The sequence below is a fragment of the Diabrotica undecimpunctata genome, chromosome 1 (genome assembly GCF_040954645.1).
Source record: "Diabrotica undecimpunctata isolate CICGRU chromosome 1, icDiaUnde3, whole genome shotgun sequence".
In the NCBI taxonomy this organism is placed as follows: domain Eukaryota; kingdom Metazoa; phylum Arthropoda; class Insecta; order Coleoptera; family Chrysomelidae; genus Diabrotica; species Diabrotica undecimpunctata.
Window position 1 is genome coordinate 37201048 of NC_092803.1, and position 23794 is coordinate 37224841.

At 32.7% G+C, this 23794-nt stretch overlaps 1 protein-coding gene and 1 long non-coding RNA gene across 2 annotated transcripts in view; both read right to left on the minus strand.

Moving 5' to 3' along the window:
* Positions 1–6745: 6745 nt before the first annotated feature.
* LOC140448064 (uncharacterized) lies at positions 6746–17116 on the minus strand. The gene is made up of 2 exons (XR_011951651.1): positions 9675–17116; positions 6746–9178 (listed from the first exon to the last, which is right to left on the minus strand). It is a non-coding gene; the product is annotated as an uncharacterized lncRNA (long non-coding RNA).
* A 95-nt stretch (positions 17117–17211) lies between these two features.
* Nak (Numb-associated kinase) overlaps positions 17212–23794 on the minus strand; it is a 67353-nt gene continuing 60770 nt past the window's right edge. Inside the window, exon 11 of the mRNA XM_072541105.1 lies at positions 17212–19664. Coding sequence (XP_072397206.1) covers positions 17596–19664 — 2069 coding nt within the window. The 3' untranslated portion in view covers positions 17212–17595. The remainder of the gene's footprint in view (positions 19665–23794) is intronic.

Sequence of the window (23794 nt, forward strand, 5' to 3'; positions counted from 1 at the left end):
CTCTCTCATCATACAAAACAAATAAAAAAAACCCTTACAAGACAGTAAGGGTTCTTTCCAAGACAGTTCTTTCCATTTTTTTTTGTTTGGTTTTTTTAAAGAAAAAGGAATAAATGAATTCTTTTTTAAAAAAGGTCCGTCCCTGTTCCGCCCGCTAATTCCCTCAAGAATCGTGCCTGCTTGCTACATTCCAGAGAAACACCTGTACGACAATAAGCCACATGTGAAAATTATGACATCCTAGACTCCTAGAGCTGATAGAAAAAATCGAAAAGATTAGTGTGGTTTGACACTCGAAAGAGCTTAAACCAACATTCAAATGAAACCATCGGTTAAAATCAAATGAACTAGTGTTCTTATAGTTTTTCTTGTATTTTTTGTTTCGTTTCTCTCGTTTAGTTGTTTATCTTTATTGTTAAGTTATCGTAGAGTTTTTATAACATCTAAAAAAACCCTACAAATTGTTTTTGTAAGTATGAACCCTGTTGGTTGTTTATTTATATTCTAAAATCTTTTTTATTTGTAGTGAACTGATGATGCTTTTAAAAATAAAAGCGAAACGTATTCGAATAAATCAATAAAGTAGTTGACGACTTTTATTTGCCAATTATTGACCGATAAAACCTCTGCTATTCAACCATTGAATATAATTTAAATATATATACAGGGTGAGTCACGATCAACGGGACGGAGCCTACCGGGGAAATGGCTAAAGATATTAAAAATTCCTTTTGTAGGAATACGTAGGTCAGTACCGACTACAAATTAAAATTTGTGAGATATATACAGGGTGTCCCAATTTGGCGTAATGATATAAACTTATACTTTTTTAAATGGAATAACCTATATTTCACTTTAATTTTGAATTCTACTGAACAAAATAATGTTACTTTATTCAACATTCCCTATACCTATTTTTGACCGGTTTCGATTTATTTGGGTTTTTCTGAAAATGTACTATTCGCGAAATTAATTAATTACACAATATCGCATCAATTATAATTAACGCCTTTTTGTCAATTAATTTTCAAGTGTCCATGCTTTACATAAGAATAATTACCAATTGAAATTAATCTACAGAGTGTTCGCAATACGAAGTGTCAATGCTGTATAATAGTTTGTGTAATTACTTTCTTAACTTAAATGGGACACCCTGTATTTTACTTTAATTTTGAATTCTAATCAAAAAAATAATATTACTTTATTAAACAATCCCTATACCTATCCTTTATAATTTTCGATTAATTTGGGTTTTTTTGAAAATGCACTATTCTTGAAATTAATTAATTACACTTTATTACATAAAGTTAAACAAAACACACTAGAAAAAAATTAATTTACATTAAATGTTCAAAATGGTGTCCATTTTCTTCAATACATAACCTCACTCTGTGTTCAAAATTTTGTTTTACTCTTCTTAGCATTTCTGGAGTAACTGTTGCAAACGCATTACGAATACGCGTTTTCATGTCTTCAGCGGTTGTAGGTGGAGTTTGATAAACCAAACTTTTAATATATCCCCAAAAAAAAAGTCCATTGATGTTAACCCAGGTGATCTAGGGGGCCAATTGACAGCACCACCCCTACCTATCCACTTTCCGGGAAATTTTCTGTCTAAATATTCTCTAACGTTACGCGTGTAATGTGCTGGAGCACCGTCTAGCTGCAGAAACATTGTTCTTCTAAAATTTAAAGGGATATTTTGCAAAAGTATCCAAAAGTCTCTTCGTAGAAATCTTAAAAACTTTTGTCCATTTAAATGGCCATTAAAAAAATACGGTCCTATCACATGTTCTCCTATTATTCCACCATATACATTAAGGGACCATCGGTTTTGTCGATCAGTACATCTATATTCATGTTGATTTTCCGTATTATAATAGTGAAAGTTATGTCGGTTCACGAGTCCATTATTATGGAAAGTAGATTCATCAGTGAACAAAATTTTATCAAAAAAATGTTGATCTGCTCCCGTTTTGTGTAGAAACCATAAACAAAATTCTAAACTACGTTCAAAATCAGTTCCATACAAATGCTGATGCATTTGAATATGGTATGGGTGATATTGATATTTTTTAAGAATTCTGCATATACTAGTTTGGCTTACTTCAATCTCCCTGGCCATCGTCCTTGTACTTGTATTTGGATTTTCAATAACTGATTGAATAACTTCTAATTCGGTATTTTCATCTTCAGTTATCGGATTTATTAATTTTCGTTTAGTATAAACAACACTGCCAGTTTCACGAAACCTTGTTAAGACTCTGTCAAATACTTCTTTACGAGGATGACGTTTTAAGGGAAATCTCTCAGCATAGACTCTTGATGCTAACAAACTGTTTTGATCACATTCACCCAGTATTAAAATAATATTTACTCGGTCTTCAATTGAATAATCTGCCATTTCTATTTAATTGAAAGCAATACAGTTAATAGTTTGACAATTAGTTTGACAGCTAGGTATCTTTTGTTTTTTCATGGCATTCTTTATAATAACGAGCTATGTAATTAATGACATTTAATGTTCCAGGTAACATAATGCAAATAGATTTGAAGATACTAGATATTAATATAAAATTTTATAATAGTTTGATTATAATAATTGTTACAACATTCAAATACAGGGTTTTTGTTTAAGTTAGAGTAGAACTTTATGTAATAAAGTGATAAAAATTAATTAATTTCAAGAATACATAGTGCATTTTCAAAAAAACGCAAATAAATCGAAAATTCTCAAAGATAGGTATAGGGATTGTTTAATAAAGTAATATTATTTTTTTAATTAGAATTCAAAATTAAAGTAAAATACAGGGTGTCCCATTTAAGTTAAGAAAGTAATTATACAAAATATGGTACAGCATTGACACTTCAGATTGCGAACACTCTGTAGATTAGTTTCAAATGGTAATTATTCCGATGTAAAGCATGGACACTTGACAATTAACTGACAAAAAGGCGTTAATTAAAATTCATGCGATATTGTGTAATTAATTAATTTCGCGAATAGTACACTTTCAGAAAAACCCAAATAAATCGAAACAGGTCAAAAATAGGTATAGGGAATGTTGAATAAAGTAACATTATTTTGTTCAGTAGAATTCAAAATTAAAGTGAAATATATGTTGTTCCATTTAAAAAAGTATGAGTTTATATCATTACGCCAAATTGGGACACCCTGTATATATCTCACAAATTTTTAATATCTTTGGCCGTTTCCCCGGTAGGCTCCGTCCCGTTGAGCGTGACTCACCCTGTATATATATATATATATATATATATATATATATATATATATATATATATATATATATATATATATATATATATATATATATATGTTTACAAAACAATACTGTCTGATCACGTTTGGATGCCCCAGATTGTTTTGAAATCAATCTCAAAAGAATATATATTTACGAGTCCTATGGTACTTATTGAAATATATTAACTACTTAAATACAATTATTATATTTAAAGTATTTAAAACACAGGATGAAAAACTAATAACACTTTATTCTCTTTCAATATATGCAGTACCTCTATGTACAACGGTATTTACAAACAGTGTTTAAGTTTCTCATCCGGGCGCGGTATTTCTTCAAAATTACTAAAACAATAAATTAAATGCTTAAAAGCACAATTTCTATACAGGATGACGTAAATATTGAACACTAAATATTATAAAATAAAAAAAAAATGTTATTTCTATGGTCTTAAAATCGTCTCCTGTTTATATTGATCACATTACAGAGGCGACAGAAATATAAAGCAGTCTCAAATAGTTATATTCAACTTTGAATGCAGTAATTAATGAGTTCAGTTATCTAGGATTAAAAGTAAAGATTGAAAATATACAAGTCGTACAAATACTTCAAAACACCAAATAATATTTTCCTAAACAATAAACAAATCCAATTTCCACGCAAACTTCAATGTCATGATTGTGGTTAAAAAACCAGTAAAACTGTAAAGTTCAGAAATAAGTAAGATTACTAAAATATTCGAAATCTTAGAAGTGTAATAGTTTTACAATAAAAAAATTACTGAAAGAAGGTAAGTCACCATGTTTAATGTTACCCAATTGAAAAAAAAAAAAAAAACAATAACTCATCTAAGATTGTGCGATTGTTTCCGCACATTAAACAGTTTTTGTGTCGATATGTGGCAATAGATTAAATATGGATGCACCATTTCACTCTTAAGTTAAATCGGGAATGAAAAACACCAGGTCAAAACCACTAACGTCGAAAACATTTGCTGAGAAGATTTTGGCTTTTGTGTTTTGGAAACAGAAAGGTATTTTATCTATCGATTATCTTTAGAAAGGAAGAACCATCAATATTTAATATTATATAATGCTATTGATGCGTTTGAAAGAAGACATCGCAAGAAGATAGTCATAAATGAAGAAAATAGTGCTATTTTACCAACACAGCATAGGAAAATGCTTCCGCATTCATCATACCTCCAGATCTGGTCCCAAGCGACTAGTAGTTATTTGCTTAACATGAAAAAATGCCCAACAGAAGGAAATTTTGACCAATTGTAGAATTTGTAAATATATATGTCTATAAAGTATTAAACAACTGGAGGAGAAAATGCACAGGGATGGTGATATAACTTGGGAACAAGTACATAACAAATATTTTCTTCGCCGACGATCAAATGAGTCAATCGATGAGGAAGACATGGATTATGCGATTCGAAAGTTAACCGAAGAATATGAAAACTGGGACCATCCACATTATCAAAACAGAATATTTTAGAATAAAAGATGATGAAAGAGACTCACAACTCTCGATTAGAGATATAAAAAAAATGCGAAAACTTTAAATACTTAGGCACAGTGATAGCGACCAAAAATGACAATCTACAAGTCCGTTGTAGAACCAATTTTGACGTATGCATCTGAATGTTGGCAAATGATAATGAAAGAAAAGAAAAACTGGAAGTGGTAGAAATAGACTATCCAATAACAGCGTGTCGGATATCCAGACTTGATCATATCCCAAATGAAGAAATAAACAGAAAGGATTTGCAATACCGTAGATACAATAGAACCGAAACAACTTTTATGGTAGGGGCATGTAATGCGAATGAAACATGAACGATAGCCAAAACATTAAACTATGTTCCATGGAATAGAAGACGGAAAGGAAGACCAGTATTAGAATGGAGAGAAGGAATAGAGCCATAAATGAGGAGGAATGGACCGACCGAAATGGGTGTAGATGCGGGATACGACAGACGCTGTAGGACTCCTGTATATATATATATACATATACATATATATATATATATATATATATATATATATATATATATATATATATACTTTTGATTTGGAAAGTTTTTAACGGAACATAGGATTTTTAATGCAATTACTGAGATTCCCTGATTTGCAATTACCCAGTGTAAATTTCAATACAACGTCGCGATGTTTTATAATTAATGTTTGTTCCACTGGATTGCTGCTCTTTTGTGATTTGTAGCAGCGTATTTGGCAGGCGTATGTCGACAGTGTTGCTCCGTCTACCGATTTTCTGTATTTTTGTGCTGATAATAATAATGTTATATTAATAACAATTTTGTTTGTGTTCATTGGATATTATTTGAATTGGTTAATGTATACTTGAATACATTTATTATTCCAAATATTGTTGATCATTTAAAATTTAAAAGGATGTATATGATATATCGAAATCTACAGATTTTTGCCGAAGGTATCTACCGATATGGCAACAGTCCCAAAGAACATCACTGGCCGAGCAAATCAAATACCTTTGCTTCTCATTATAATACCATAAGCTGAAATTAAAGTAGCGTTTCTAACCATAAACCATGTATACAAACGAAGAAAAAGTACAAATTTTAAAATGGTATTTTGGGGACAACTCGTACCGTGACATTATAAATTTATTTACTTGTGCCTTTGTAGATAGGCCGATACGACACAAAAAACTATTAGTCGTATTATTAAAAAAATTGAATCGTTTGGTTGTGTACAAAACTGTCAAAAATGTACGGATCTACCACGAGAGAAAATAATCAACGAAGTTCGGCAAAATAGGGAAATTGATGTTTGTAGTGTTGCTGAGACTAGTGATCCTTGTTCAAGCAAAACTATTGCTAAAGGAGTTGACATGAATGATAGGACTATCAGGAATATTTTGAAACGAAATGGTTACCGTTGTTTCAAAGCTTCAACAACTCAAGAGTTATTAGCCGAGGACAATTTCAAACGCATGGAATTTTGTGAACTGATGATGAATAAACAAAATGAAAATGAACATTTTCTAAAAAACATTTGTTTACCGATGAATCGACTTTTTGTTTACATCGGAAACACAATCCTTCTGTCGTACGATATCGGTCTCGGCATAATAAACACTTGAGTATTCCAGTACGAACACAATATCCCCAAAAACTTAATGTTTGGACAGGTATTTTGGGGGACTATATCGTCGGTCCATTTTTTATTGATGGTAATTTAACGGGAAATAAATATTTAGAATTGTTGCAAAATCAAATTATTCCAGCAGTTCAATTACTTCCTGATAACTTTGACGATATTTGGTTTCAGTAAGACGGCTGTCCTGCTCACAATACACGAGCAGTTCAAAATTATTTAGAAACCATTTTTGGAAATAAATTAAATTTCTTCTCGTGGTACGATCAAGTGGCCTCCCAGATCACAAGACTTATCCCCAAAAGATTTTTTTCTTTGGGGATATTTAAAAGCAAGTGTTTATCGACATGGTTTTAAAAGAGCCCGAAATTTAGCGGAATTTACGGACAAAATAATTCATCTTTGTGGAAGCATTAGACCGGAACTGCTCAGGGATATGAGAGTATCTTTGTACAACAGATTTGGTTTTTGCTCTACAGAAAGAGCTGGAATATTTGAACCTCTATTACGTTGAATTTTTGTTTTTAATATTATTATTATGTTATTTTTGGAATTCGTTTTTATTTTAATTTTTAGAAATCTACTTTTTTTTTCAAGCCATTTTGGCAATAAAAGATAACAATTTTTTTTAGTAAAATAATATTTTAATTCCATATCTACGTAAAATTGTACGTTTTTGGCGGATTGACATGCACTCTTCCTGTGTTCCGTTTTTACACTGGCGGCTCGTTCTGCAGTTAGATTTAATTATACGATGATCGTTTGCGTTTGGTAACGTGCGCAGCAGTCGAAAAATATCGACTGGAGAGGGAGTCCAGTCGAACAAATGAATTAATTATAAAACATCGCGACGTTATATTGAAATTTACACTGGGTAATTGCAAATCAGCTAATCATTGTATTGTTATGAAAATCCTATGTTCCGTAAAATAAATTCTAAATCTGTATATATTCACTAATCAATTTTAAAAATTGGCCGCTTTTTCTGGAGATACGTATTATGTATGATTAGGCAAACAAAGGTATACGAGATCTATAGTTTAAAGTTGACTCCAAATGAAAATAAAGAGGAGCTGTATTAGACAGATTCTTACTTCTTGGTTTATCAGCGCCTTCGAAACTGCGGTCATAACTCTTGGTTTTGTAGTGAGTATGGAGCCCAGATGATACCTAGGCAGTTAATACTGTTGAAATAGATAAAAATAGTAACATAAAATCTTACCAAAATAAATCCACTCCAGAACATGCATTGATAAAAGCTGAAATTGGCAATAAATTAAAATATCTAAAATTTTACTGCATTTTACAACATCCTGTATTATACAAAAACATAGTACTTTTAACTATATGACGAATTTAACAATCGACACCTGTAATTTCTTTATATCCTATCCGTTCTTACACAAAAATACAATTGCAATTTCAAAAATACTTCATTTCTTTAACTCTACTTTAGTCTTTATCATAATTTTGATTTACAGCAATTATTACTTTTTAATTTTTAGTCCTTATCTCCATTTCAATATCGAAAAATTGTTTTTCTCATTGATCAAACTAATTACTATTTAATTTAAATTCAAAATACATTATTTTACTGCTATTTTGACTTCATGTTAAAAGTGCAATTTGGCAAATTTTGAAAGAAACGTCATTTACCCACTGGAATATCTTCGACTTTTTTATATCCAAGACAATAATATAAATAATGATTTTCAACGTGTATTATTGACATTCAAAATTAACATAATATAATTATTATGAGAATAATACGGAAAACAGTTACGTACCAGAAAATACCAAGATCATTCCCGTACAAATATAGAGAAATCCGCTCAGAATCATAACAGACTTCCTTACTGGTGCGCCAGTCAAGGGACAGCTGCATACCATGGGGCTTGGAGACTTAAGGTACTATTACCATTTAGAATGCTAAAAACGACACATTTTCAACAATTTTTTTTGTAACTTATCTTTTATATATGACAATCAAACTTTTTTTATATCATACAACTATTGAAGATTACAATTTGTTTCCATTGTTCTTGTATTTTAAAGATAATTATAACAATTACTGCTCCATGGCAGATAGTTAATATCAGGAACGGCAAATTTGAAATATAAAAATAAACAATTCTTAAAAATAAACAAAATGGCGGACATTTGAAATAATTGACCTTTTTTCGACTTTTTTAAGTCAGAAAAACTTATTATTATTTATTTTTTTTTTATTATTTTTTTTGGTCAACTTGTGGTAAACTATCAGAGATAAAACAAAAAAAAAACAAAATACATCAAGGTTTATTAAAATATCCGGAGATTAACTGTCCGCCAGTTTTAAAAACATAGTTTTTCTGAAAATCTAATAATAAAATTTTTGTGAATAAAAAAAAGTCGAAAAAAGGTCAATTTTTGAAGAATTTTTTCAAATGTCCGCCATTTTGTTTTTGTTTAAGGATTTTCAATTGGTCTGGTAAACTGTCACGTATGGGCACTTATTTTTTAAAACTCTTCTCGAATTATATGTGCAGCTTTGCCGTTCCAGAGATTAACGGTCCGCAATTGAGCAGTAATTTTTGGACGAAAAAATTTTGGCGCCATATTTAAAATATACGAATAATGGAAAAAAAAACAGAAAACAATTTTTTGTAATCTTCAAAAGTTGTATAATAATATAAAAGAAGTTTAATTGTCACATAAAATAAATAAAATATGAAAACAATTGTTGAAAATGTGCCATTTTTTAGCATTCTAGACGGTAATAGTACTTACCTTATATATATATATATATATATATATATATATATATATATATATATATATATATATATATTATATATATATATATATATATATATATATATATATATATATATATATATATATATATATATATATATATAATGTCGGTTTACAACGTTCTTCGACGTCTTCCGATTTCCAATCTCCATCTCATTCTATCGTTCCATAGATCGTCCTCCAGTTCTCTTTCTCTGATTTCTTTATCAACTTCTTCTCTCCAACTTCTTCTAGGCCTTCCTGGTCTTCGCCTACCTCTTGGTTGCCATTCAAGAATTTGTCTTGGTATTCTATTCTCCGGCATTCTCCTTACGTGTCCATACCATCTGAGTTGTGTCGTTTTGATGTCGTCAACAATATTATGTGTAACCCCCATGATTTCTCGGACTCTCTCGTTTGTTATTCTGTCGCGTCTGGAGATTCCCGCCGAGCGGCGCCAGAAGTCAATTTCTGTGTCCATAGTACTTACCTTAAGCTGTATATTATGTAGCACAAAAATAAACAGTCAATACGCCAATTGGTTGCAATACGGTTTATAACAGACGGCTTCCGAAAAAATCTCGTACGAGCCCTTCGTTTCTGAATAGTCAGTTATGTATCCAAAACTTGAGAAGAATTTACACATTTAAAATGTGGTTTTGGGGAAGAATTTTTTGATTATCTTGGACCTCTCTAGTTTCATATTTACAAGGATAGTAATCTTCTTTTCGTACCGACAATATGGAGAGGCTAATGGTTCAGAGACAACCGAAGGGAAAGATAAGTAGCGGATCCGTCAATATCCAGATGGAGTGATACAAAATTCAGGAGTGAAGTACGGGCAGTGCAATTGCATAAAAGAGAAATAGAGATTCCCATCTAAATCATTATTGTACAATACGTTTAATCAGCATATGACAGAAAAAGAAAGTTATGCGCCTCACATTAGTTGCAGCAAAAAAAAAGAAAATTGGCAGACACTAAAAAACTCAACAAAGAGAAAAATCTGTGCATTGCACAATTCTGTAAATGTGATTGATTTGTTATACTCTAAAATTGTAGAATCAAAACTGAACAAGTATTGATCAAATAATTGCCATATAGAATCAATATTGCACAATAAACATTAAACTCTGTTTACTTAACGCGATCGTTCAACCTGATTATGTTGCTCTCCGGGCGTAATGGGAATATTTTTCCAAATAAACCCGAGCTTTTCGCCTTGTGTAAGTAGTATAAAAATAAAAAGTAGAACTGCGACATAAAGATATAAACATTTCTATGTAATATAAATAATAATTTAAGTTTCAGAAGAATGTTGAGATGCCAAATTTTCTCAAATTTGTTACACGGTTCGAAAACAAGCGCGCAAAAAAAATCGAAATTAATAGACTCGAGGTATTTAAAAAGGGTATGCTAGGAATATTATGGACTGTCAGAGTTACGAACATGGATCTGCATCGATGAACTCAGAAAGATTTCGTAATCTTTCTGAGTTCACAAAGAAAACAAGAAAACCTTTAATATGTGGCGAAATGATCTAAACATGATCTATTATAAAACGTAATGGAAGGCAAAAATAAAAGGAAGAAGAATTCAAGAAAGAATGACACTTCTTTATTAAAAAATTGAGACTGTTTTAGGCTTTCAACACACCAATAATTTGGAGAGCTGCAAATAATATTAAAACTGCTATATTGACCACAAATTTCGACGGGAAGATGAAATCGGAAGAAGTAGAGTTTGTTAATATTTCTTGCCATCTTAAAATTAAGAAGAATAAATTAGATTTTTTTTAACATAGTTAATCAATATCAGCTACTATAAAAGCAAAAATAACTGCTACATAAACAACAAATGGTTACTACATTATGATTTGAGATTTCCTTTTAAAATGTATTACCTTTTAAAATGATTCTTGTGATTCTTTCGAAATTTGTCCCACTGCACATGTCAATTAGGTGAAAAGAAAGAAGTCTTCTTTTCTAGAAAAATATTTTTTAAGAGGATGTTACAGTCACAAAAAATATAGTCATTTTATTGTTTTATCTGAAACTGTTATTTGTACATTTTAACTTTGATCGAATATACGATCGAGAATTAACTAGAAACAAAACAAACTCTACTCAAATTTAGAGCTGCAGACGATTTTGAAACCGTCCGTTTCCAAAAATTTTGGAATTGCTTTTGTAAACAGAGTACACTTTAAAAATACTGCCCCATAAACCTTATGTTATAATTCGTGAAATTGTTTATCATAGTATTTATTTGAAAGTTACATTTTCATAATAGTGTACTTTGCCTCTTTACAATTTATGTGATACTTTCCCAAAAATTTGATATTTTTTTAAATCAGATATTTAAAATAAAATGATTATACTTAACGTGATTACACGTTATTTTCTCAAGATAGCAAATTTCGATATTTTCTTCAATGGAGTTGCCAATTTGTATTACGTATCCTTCCTAACCTTGTAAATAGTACGTACTTTAATTTTCATCATTAATAAGTTTTATAAATATCTAAGATGATAATAATTAGCATTAGTACATCTGCCATCTATGATTTTATCACAAGCTACATAATATATTCGAAAAATTTTTTAAATAATAAAACTGATTTGATTTAACACCAAAGATTACAGATCTATTATATCTAGGCATTGTAACTTCACAATACGTTTCAGATGAGAAGAGAGCATGGGCAGTATGCAAGGAATTATCCATAGATATCAAAGAGCTCTAGCTGTTAGCCTTATATATTTACCGTTCTTGTGATTATTATAAGATGTGAAACGTAATAAAACATATTAAAGCTCAAACACTAGTGGCAATCAGTCGTTTTCGTATATTGCTAATTTACTGCGCGAATCTACCTCGCTCCCGCATCTACACCATACCTCCACCTTAGACTTGACCTGCTTCTACTCCTTTTCCTATATGCAGCGGTAAATGGTGGTCTTGAAGGCCTTCTCTAGATCCATTTTTACACATTGCGCTAAGTATTCTTAAAGCTTTCGTTCGAAGACGAGTAGACCAATTGGATCTTTTCAGAAATAATTCATGTTTTCGACAGCGAAGAAAAAGAATAGAATGAGAATATTGCGTTTTCACATTATAAAGGAAATAGGGGACACTAAAAGATGATATCAGCCAACAAATTGTAGAATCAGAGGACAATGTAAGTTAAAATAGGGTGATCTATGTATACTAATGATAATGATCAAAACCTTGAGAACACAATAAACAGTGGAAGAAGACGTTAACAGATGCCAACTTTTGAGAAATTCTTTGTGTTATTTAGTTTGGGGTTGGAAATCGACATAGAGTAGATACATTTTGCCAAGCAGCAAATGTTGAATACCTACTCTAATATCTACCAAAATTTATACACCGAGAGCTGGTCGACAATTATTTGTAAGTTGATATTTGGACAGAATAATGTTTAAAAAATGCAATTGCGAAAGAGTATCTGCCATTAACTTTCGCAAGACAACTCTAAAAACAAGCAAAATGAAACATTATCACTTGTACTAAGACACGAGTTGCGGTACCAGCGTTATTACGATCATTGGTTGACACAATACACATTTTATTAATAAATATTTCAGCGAACTCTATTTTTCGCTAGTGGTTTGATTTCAAGTCAGTATTTTCCCATTTCCTTCCATTCGTCCAGTGTTACCCTTTTCCAAGTTTTCTTAGGTGTGCCTAATTTCCGTCGACTTTTAGGATTCCAATCTAGCGCTGTGTTGGCAGTATTATCTGAAGGTCTACAGAGGGTATGGCCCAGTCATCTTCATTTTCTTCGACTTGCTCTATGACATTTTCTTGGTTAGTTTGGTTCCACACATTTTCATTCGAGATTCGGTAAATTACACAGACGGTATTTGACTGGAAAATGGTAATATAACAGAAAGTTACAATACATCATGTTATCAGATGATGTGTGATAGCTTTGATCATATTTGCTGTAACTTCCGTGGTTTTGAGAAGGAGCATAAATTTCGCCAGCCAGCTAGCGACATATGTTTCCTCGTCACATTCTAGTTTACCCATAGCATTACTCCCTCGTCATGGTATGCAATCCCACTAAGATGACTTACTGCCTTTTTAATTTTTTTTTATTTATAAATATTGTTCTATCCTAATCTTAACTTGCCCAAATATATTTCTTCGAAATGGATCACTTGTCATTACATGAAAAATGCACAGGATTGAGAATAGCTGACAAAATCACCTCGTGTCATTATAGGTGTTATCAAAAAGTGCTCTATACATATTCCGCGAAATCTCCTTTTGTGCTATCCAGGGCGCCTTTTCACCACAAATATATATTTGAACCTCTGAATTTCAAGATTTCAAGCGTGTTTTGCATCACACACACACACACACACACACACACATACACAAGCGCATACATACAAACATACATGGAGTGCCAATGAAGCAAGTAAACCCTTAATATTTGGCAATACTCATCAGATTTTGTAAAAATACTGAAACAAGCCGATTTTTATGTCAAAGGCGACACATTTTAACGATACTGACATCTGCCACGTGTCACTCTCTTCTACTTCCACAACACTAGGAATGGTACATCATTAGCCAGGTACTTTGATGGAATATTCAGGCATCCACATTATTCTTTCCATTTTAACTGTTTTTTTTTTTAAGTATTAATTTATTGAACGTATTACTTCTCTTTAAAATTAAACACAACGCCCATGTTTCACCAATGTATCAACATTTTTCCAACATAAAAAAATTACATTAAAACAAGTTGAATAAAAAGCTTAAGTAGTTGTTTGGATCGTTGGTGGTAACATCACACAGTGCTTTTAATTCAATAGGTAATTTTGAATACAAAAGTGATTATTTCCATATTAAAAAAAAACTGTAAAGTTACTTTCTTGTAGTTAACATGATGGACACCATTTTCACCACTTTATTAGAGGGAGTTCGGCCCTGAATGAGTAACCGAAAGCAGTGTTTATTTTGGTCTCAACAAATTCGCAAATTTTGTGCAGAAATTATTAAGTTTATTTATAAATAGTTAAGAGACAATTATATGAAATACTAGTAAGTGAACACAACATATTAGTTTTGAGTAATATAACGTGATAAACCAGTTTTTGGTTGATTTATAATTTAAAAATCATCAATAAGGTACAATCTAAGCTACACTTTTTCCAGTTTTATTACTGGTCAAGTTCGTAATATTGTTGAACACATGTCTGGTGTTAAAATCAAAAATGGAACCTATTATTCGGAGTCCCTCTAACATACCACATGTATCGCAATTATAGACAAATTCATCAGCAACTTATACACAATTTCCCTCAAAATATCAAGCGATTGTCGTCAGCACTTTAGAAAATACGCGACTGGAAGATGGCTTAATTTCTTTGAGCAACCTAATTCATCCCAAAAATATTATATTTTCCTCTCAACTATATAATATAGGATTTGACAGGAGAGACTTAATATGGTCTCTCCTGTCACTTTTGTTTTAAGCATCCGTTCTAAAATTCCCGGAAATAATCATATTTTGAGTTTCAGAAGATAGATATACGTTAGTCCCTATAATATCTCCTTACCCGCCTCATTCACCTTAGACTTCGATAATACAACCTATCGAATATTCTTATCTTAAGAAAATATTGCCTGTCATAACTGAAAAAAGTCTGGACACATCGCCACCAATTGTCCCGATAAACTGGAACAAACAACAAATTCAATTGATTCAAACAGCAGACAATCGCCTTATAAACAATGTGTTCTGGGAAAGGCCAGAGGAAAGAAGGTCTGTAGGGCGGCCTAGAAAAAGGTGGAAAGATGCAGTCAAAGAAGATCTAGGGAAAATGGGAGTGCGACAATGGGAATTACTGGCACAGGACCGACAAACATTGAAGGCAATAGTAAACGCGGCAAAGACTCACGAAGAGTTGTAGCGTCATTGATGATGATGATGAAACAGCAGTCAATCTAGTAGTTCTTCCTCTCTTGAAATCATGTCTCAACCTGCAGCTATATCCTTATAAAATGAACAAATTTCAATTGAAGAAGAGTCAGTAAATAATCTGAACAATCCTAACATAGATAATGGTCAAGAACTTAACACCATGAGTAGCTGTAACGTAATTAATATCGATCTTCAGCCGCAACGAAGTATCAATGACGTTCTTACGTCTTCAGAAACAAGCCATACAGAAAAATAATTTACTATACCTACATCTAAACTTAGAGTCAGGAAAGTTAAAAGCAACGAGGAGCATACATCCATAAAATCAACAAAATCATATGAACTTTAACCTGCCAAAAATATCGAAAATAATTCACCCACATGTGAGGACTTTCGCATGAGTCGGTTAGAAAGGTGTTTCAATTACATAAGTTTCATCCGTACATAACACAAATTCTTCAATAACTAGACCATGATGATCCAGACCGACGAATTGAGTTTTGTGAACTCATAACAAAGAATTCGCGTTGAACAGAGAATGTTAAAAAATATTTGTTTCACTGATGAATGTACTTTTATGCTAAATGGTAATGTAAATAAACAAATGTCGGTACTGGAGTGATGCGAACCCGCTTCGATTCAGAGAAGGTCACAGTCAATATCCTGAAAAACTGAATATTTTAATGAGACAATTTAAGTGGCGACATTTATCTCTGCAAATGCAAATATGCTGCAAAACACCATCGAACCTTTAATTGAGCATGAATTAGAGAACCAAAGGGACGATCAAGGCAACCTAGCTATAGACGAAGATTTGCTGCACTTCCAACAAGATGGAGCACCTCCAATTAGGCACTGGTTAAATACTAATTATCCTAACAAATGGGTTGGAAGAAGAGGTCCTATTGAGTGGCCATCGAGGTCACCAGACTTACCGCCACCTGACTTTTTTCTATGAGGTTACCTCAAATCAGTTGTTTATAAAACTCAACCTGCGTCACTTGGGGAATTGCGAGAAAGAATTACGCAAGCATGTCGCGCTATTACTAGAACATTTGCCAAAGTTCGCGCAGAATTTGAAAATAGGCTGATTGGTGATAACGAGATTACGAGACTTACTTATTCATATTTATTTACTAAAAGTGATTCACCAATATGTGAAACATGTAACGTACAAGTTATTGTTGACCATTTTTTAATTTTATGCCCTCGTTTTGCTAATAAATGTGTCGCATTTAGCATACCTAACAGTATAAGTAATTTATTGGGCACTAATTTTTCAGCAAATAATATTAATTTTCAAAATCTATAGAAATATTTTATAAAATTTAATTTAGTAATTCTGTAGCCGCCGCTAATAACCGTTATGGTAGATGCGGCTGTACTTTCTAAATGAAAACAATATTATTACATATAACCTAAATAAAATTAACTAAATTAATATATTTTATAATCCATAAACAATTTATGGATATACTCATAAAATTTTTATAATCATTTAGTCATAGTTAACTAATTAGATGTTCTTTGACTTCTGTAAATTGTAAAGTCACTTTTCATTTAAAAAAAATATCATCCAATGGTTGTACTCAAAAAACACCTCGAAGTAACATCACTGTTAAAAACTACCAACGAACCAAACAACTACTCAAACCTTTTGAAAAATTCTTTTGAATGTACTTTTTGGTGCAAACGAAAAAAATTGAAAATTTGAGAAATTTGAAAAAAAAAAAAACTTTATTAAATTAGTATTTTTTCACACAAATGCAGTTAATATGGAAAGAAAAATCTTGGATGCGTGGACACCCCTTTAAAGTACCTTTTTAATGATACATTCCTATTTAAAATAACACATGGTATCTTTCCTATTTAAAATTAACGAGAATTGGAAGGGAAGAGGTGTTAAAATGAGTTTAAAGATTGAAGAGATTAAAATGATTGGCAGCATTTTCAGAAAATCTAATGAATGTTAGATCTGGAAGGAACTGTTTTAGTGGTCTACTATATATATATATATATATATATATATATATATATATATATATATATATATATATATATATATATATATAATTAACAAGATCTTCATGAACACTTTAATACTTAGTGGAATGCGTGAAGTTTGATCTAAACCGAACCTAAACTGCAAAATGTAGTTTTTTTTTTCAAAATATTCGATATACGCTCATAGAGGTATTTTACTGTATATTAGTCGAGTTTTAATATAAAAGATATAAAAGACTTACGAGAAAAACATAGATGCCAAACGTAAACGCTATGCATCGCATTAACAATATAATTCTAGCTGCAAATAAGCGCACAGCCTAAGGTATCATTACTGATAAGTTTCAAAATAGCTACTCTTCATCTGCACTATAATATTATGAACTAGAATGGTATAGTAACAAATCCACAATAAATAACTCTTGGCATCGTAATAACAGAATCAGGAAAATGGATTGCCAATTCGTTTCATTCCGAAGCTTTTTTGTTCTTGCTCTGGACTCCTCAGTACTTCGAAAGGCATGATGGAACTCTCGATTATCTCTCTGTCGTCTGAAGGGAAATCTTCAAAGCTCATATTACTAAAACCGCCGTCGTTTCGGTCCTTAGAAGATTTTTTCGACTTGGAATTAGCTTTCTTCGAAGTCTTGTCGCCTTTAGCCGACTTTTTCGGCTTACCTGCAAATGTACTGCTGTCGTCAGAGAGGTTATCATCGATCAAGAAATACTTAGTTTTCTGATCTTTATCCTTCTTTTTGTCTTTCTTGTTTTTGTGACCACCATCCTGAGTCTGATTCTCATCTATAAATTCTAGTTTTAAGCTGCTCCGAGAAGACATTGGAGATGGTAAATTCTTGCTGACGTAAGTATTTGGTAGAAGCAGTTCTGTGAAAAGATGTTCTTTCTTAGACAGTTCCATACTTTCCCGTTTTAGGCTCTCTCGTTTCGGTTCAAAGCTTTCCCTCCGACTGTCATAACTGTCACGTTTGAGTTCAAAACTTCCCCTATTCGGGATATCGATAGGATCCCCTTTGACACGAAGTTCTACGCTGCTTCTGTTCGAAAAGTCCATTGGTTCCCTTTTGGTACGAAGCTCTACACTGCCTCTATTGGGAAAATCTATTACTTCTCTTTTAGAACGAAGCTCTATGCTGCCTCTATTAGGAAAGTCCATGGGTTCCCTTTTGGAGCGAAGCTCTATGCTACCTCTGTTGGAAAAATCCATGGGTTCCCTTTTGGAGCGAAGCTCTATGCTACCTCTGTTGGAAAAATCCATGGGTTCTCTTTTGGCACGAAGTTCTGCGCTGCCTCTGTTGGGAAAGTCAATGGGTTCCCTTTTGACCCGTAACTCTACACTTTCATATGAGGCTCTGTGTTCTTTGGGAAGATCAGGGAAAGATGCTTCAAAGTTAGGTTGAAAGTTGACTTCATCGAAGTAGTTTAGTTTATGACTAGCGACTTCTATGCTCGGTGTTGGTAAGGATGGTTCTGCTGGGATAAAATCTTCTAAAAAAGGGTTTGAGTTCGGTGTACTGGCAGTAACTACTTGATTTTCACCACTTTCTGTAAAGTCGTCCTCAAAAGTTTTTGTTACAATGGAATTTTGGTCCGTTTGAAGGTTATCTTCCAAATCATGCTTGGGCTTTGATTTAGAAAAGGGAGCTAAAGCAAAAACGTCATTATTATCTTCAAAACTACTAGACGGAGCTATCCAAATATCAGCCTTATTCGTTCGAACATCTTTCGACGCCCATTTATTATTATACTGTTTGGTTTCACAGTCCGAGTCCAATTCGTCATCCATCAATAACGGTTTCTCTCCATACTGGTGCCCTACGAAGAGCATGTCCTCAGATTGCACAGCTGCTTTTTTAGTCTCTTGTCGTTGTTTGGTCCTTATAATTCTACTAGTACAGTCTTCTTCATGTGTTGCCATGCTCTCGCATTCGGCGTGGTAAGCGGAAGATCCGCAAGTTTTGATACTTTCACTGATGGTTTCACTGATAGCATCATCCTTAGCGGGTCTACGACTGTCTTCTTCCTCTCGTAGATCGCTCGCAGATCCAATAGAATCGTCATCCGATTCAGGATCAGATCCCCTATCGGCGCTTTTTTCATTACCGGCAACTTTCTCCTCTTTCTTTTTTTTCTTCTTTTCTGTCTTATTTCTATCGGACCTCAGATTCTTTATCGGTATTTCTACTGTCTTGTAGACTGAATGCAGCTTTTCTGGAATGTTTATTTTCTTCTTTCTTTTTGATTTAACATCTTCGTCTGAGCTGCTGGTCGACGAAGTTGCATCATACACCCCCTGAGTTAACTTCTCATATTTGGAACGATCTTCTAATGGTGCTTTAACGAACGGCGGGGATATAGGTTGGTCAGATTCAGGTTCAGTATTAATCAGTGCTTCTCCTTCAGACGCTATCGCATGTTGTTCTGGAGATGAATCATACAGCGTTGTTTCTTCAGGTAATGTCTCTGTCACAGGTTTCTTCGACACTGTTTTTCCTGAAATTAATACAAAAATACGATGAAAAATTATTTTAAGTAAAGGAAAACATGTAGAATAGACTTACTTATTAATTTTCGGTGCGTTTAGATAGTTAGTGCTTAGTTATTCATAAAAATGTTTGCTTTTGTATTACCCAAATGTTTAATATTCTCGATACAAGTGATTTTCGGTATGTGGGCATTGTTCTGAAATCTAATTCATTTTTTACATTGGAAAAGTACTTTTTTATTCGCTTTTCGTATCCACTGACGTAAGCTGACAAGCAATTGCTTAGGACGCGGTTATTTGAGCGCGAATGTCGTCGCGTTAGCAGCACCGCTTTAGCGTCGCCCCAACCGGACACTGGCACTACTATGGAGTTAATTATACGAAGGACATTACCGTTCGTATATTTTTTTTTTTTCAGATAGCTCTTACAATTGGATCACTTACCCTTTATAATATATTCAAATTCATATCGACTGACAGAAATAATTTATATCTCAGAATTTTTGTTTCTTTCATTATCTTAACATAAAAAATAATTCTTGTCAGATTTCATTAGATTAATGCAAATCAAACAGTGGACGAAGTGTGAACCACAATATAAAATAAAATGAAGGAATGTTCTAAAGGATAAGAACAAAAGCAACCTGAAAAAAACAAGAGATATTTTGATGAAGACTGCAAATAGGCGCTAGAGGAAAGAAACACCAGGAGTTTAGAAACACGGAAATCAGAACGTAAATACCACAAAAAAGAAAGAAAACTCATAGAAAAAAGAGGAAATATGAAACTATTTCAAAGGGACATACAAGATTATAAGATTAGAAAAATAAAAAACATATCGAGGCTACCAACCAAAGGCAATGTATTACAGGAATAATAACATAGAAAAAAGTTATGAAATAAAAATTGTAAACATGATCTGTAACTTATAAATTTTGTTTATAATTGGTGGTAGAAAAGAAAATAAATTTGAGATTTGGGAGATTATCTATTCCGGGTGATTTGTTTCTAGCCAATTTTTTAACTGCGTCTTTAATTTAAAGAATCGTTGGAGGTTTCTCTTCCCTCCCGTCTGTTCCGCTTCTGTCTCTGTATCTGTAGAGTAGGGAGGGCGAGTTAAGTTTCACAGCACTTAGGCCACAATTGACCCATTGTGCATCCTCCCAGGGAGCTGTCACCCTTAGCTCATTGTCCATCCTGCCATTTCTAGGAAGGTGGACAAGTCACCAGGAGACATCTCTCTTATGTGGGCAGGTGTGGGCCAGGACTCGCCGAACGCGAACTCTCGTATTAACGATAACTCCGGGCATTCACATAGGACATGCTCTACAGTTTCGTCTTCTCGTTCACACTTCCTACATAGAGGTGTGTCTGCTAGCCCCAGTGTGTGGAGGTGTTTACTTAGTTGACAATGACCAGTTGCCAACTGGTCATTGTCAACTGCCAACAAAAACCAACTGCTAAACGTAGGTTTTTCCTGGTCATTTCCAAGTACTTCTTTGATGTTGACTCTTCAAGGTTACTTAGTGTTACCCTGGCAAGTTTACATCCCATCTTCCCATTCCCACTTCCCATCTTTTTACGGTTTGCGTATGGGAGTGACATTTGACAACTTCCGCGATTGTTGTAGTTGACCAACCAAAAAGATCCCCAGGTCCTAAGAATCTTGAGTTTATTTCATACCCCTCCCTAAACGAGGTTACCTAGTTGCCGTCTCATGAGGGGGGGAGGTTACAACTACTGGAGGGTTTCTGGGTAACCCCCTCCCTCCGGTTACGCCACTGCCTGGTTTAGTGCTGAGTGTCCGGACCGCGGAAGTGTAGTAGGTTTTCGAAACGGACCCTCAGGGAATATAATTGGTGACACCTGTAATAGAGAGAGTCAAAGACACCTATCAGTGAAAACAAAGTACACAAATTCGCAGAAGTAGAGAATTTCATATATCTTAGTAGCATATTCTCAAGGAAACATGGAACCGAAGAAGAAATCGAAGCAAGGTTGGCAGCTCAAAATAAATGTGTTCATGCACTAAACAATTTGAACAATAGTAAACTAATATCCAGGAAATTTGAATTGCAAAGTGTATAAAAAAAATCATCAGATCGATATTTCTCTTCGGAAGCGATACATGGATACTAAGAAAAGTTGACCAAAGAATGCTAGAGACGTGGAAATGTATAGTTCAAACAAAGATATATGAAGACAAGAAAATAGTAAGACCAAAAGAGAGATGGAAATTGAGGAATAAAGTAGAAAGAGATTTAAGATACTAGTAAACATTAGAAGGCTAAAAAATGCATATTTTCAAAAAAAAATCTCAGCTTTATTAGATATGAACATGAACTTTTTTTAAATACATATTGTTTTATCTCTAAGTTCAACAAAAATTTTTTTTATGTCCCATGAATAGCCCATTTTCTATAGGGCGCCTAAGTTAACATCTCAAAAAAGGAGGACACTAAATCTCAGTATTAGTATATCTTAAACAAAAAATTCCAACATGACAACTTAAAGAAGCGCCCTTGAAAGACAATCAACCACTTTTAATCGAAAATAAAAGAAAAGTAATATTTAAAAATCATATGCGGACATTTGAAGAAAAAGTTAAAAAAAATTTTCGATTTTTTTTCTAAAAAGTGGTTAATTGTCTTGTAAGGGCGTTTTCTTTAAGTAATCCAGTTAAATTTTTTTGTTTCAATGGTAATCTTTAGAATTAGTGTCCGCCATAGAACAACTTCTTTTTGAGTCCTTAACTGAGGGGCCCTCTAGAAAACTAACGCCCTCTTTGTAGTTCGTGGAATTAAAAAATGTTTTCTTGTTTAATACAAAAATAAAGTAATATTTAAAAATCATGATTCTAATATATGTATTATGTTCGTATTTAATAAACAAGCTGAGATATTTTTTTTGAAAACATGCATTTTTTAGCCTTCTAATCTGTACTAATACCCTTAAAGGAATTCAATATTACTTATTGGAAGCCAAGTAATAAATAAGAAGAAATGGATAGAAATAGCAAACCAAGCCTTGCGTTGACCAGTACTGCGGAGAAGTAGGTCATATTCAATATAAATTTGAGAAAGTACATTCAGAAAATAAACATGTTTCTTTAAAATTTTCATCATATCCCAATTTTGACTGTAATGTTATTTTACTTGTCAGTATCTTCTTGTAGTATAGTCTTCAGGTAGCAGTCTCACAATGAAATTGAATATGTAGGTGTCTTCCAGTCTTCATGAGAACCTCGTAAAAAGGGCTGTTTCAAAAGCTCGTCAGTGGTAATCAAATAACGTTAGCGAGAATCAGGCAAATAAAACCGGCATTAGATCCCAAATCTGAATATTAACTACTTTTCATTAGTACATAAATCTAGTTAGTAATACCACCACCATTCTGGAACAGCCATTTTTAGAGATATCTTAGTAGGGAAATCGAGCTAAAGCTAGCCCGGTGACGTTTGAGGTAAATAAATTAGAAAAGCTCGTAACATAAAGCAATTTTATTGCTAATAAAATACAATTATAGCTGTACAAGAATATTGTTAATTCTTTTGTTAGTAGACGATCACAATAATACAGGTTCTAAATAATACATTATACAATAGAAGAAAATAAAGCGTTAACTTCAATAGCGAACGAAAAAAGTAAACATTTATGTAGAAAAGAAAAATATTCCCGAAAAAAACTTAAAATATTTCTAAAAATGCTGTTCCAAAAATAATAGAGATACCTAAATAAAGATAAACTTATAAAATAAATTGGAATCTAAATACATTCTTTCCGATAATTTTAGGGTATTTAAGATAGTTATAGATGGCACAACTAGAGTCACATGTCAAAAATGGTACCATTTTACTAGTAAAATGTGTCGTCAAAACAAATTTCTATTGCTAATAAGAAAAAAAAAAAAATACATATCGATACCATCGTAAATACTTATACATTCAGGCGCCTAAAAAACACCCCCTTTACCAAATCGTAAATAACTTTTTTTATTTATTGTCCAATTTTTTAAAAAAGGGATGAAATTATCAGTATGTCGCGGGAAGATTAAATGTCAATCGTTCTATAGCAGCGTTTCTCAAACTTATTTTTCGTGGCCCGGTTATTTTTGTGCTTATCCTTCGTGGCCCACTAAT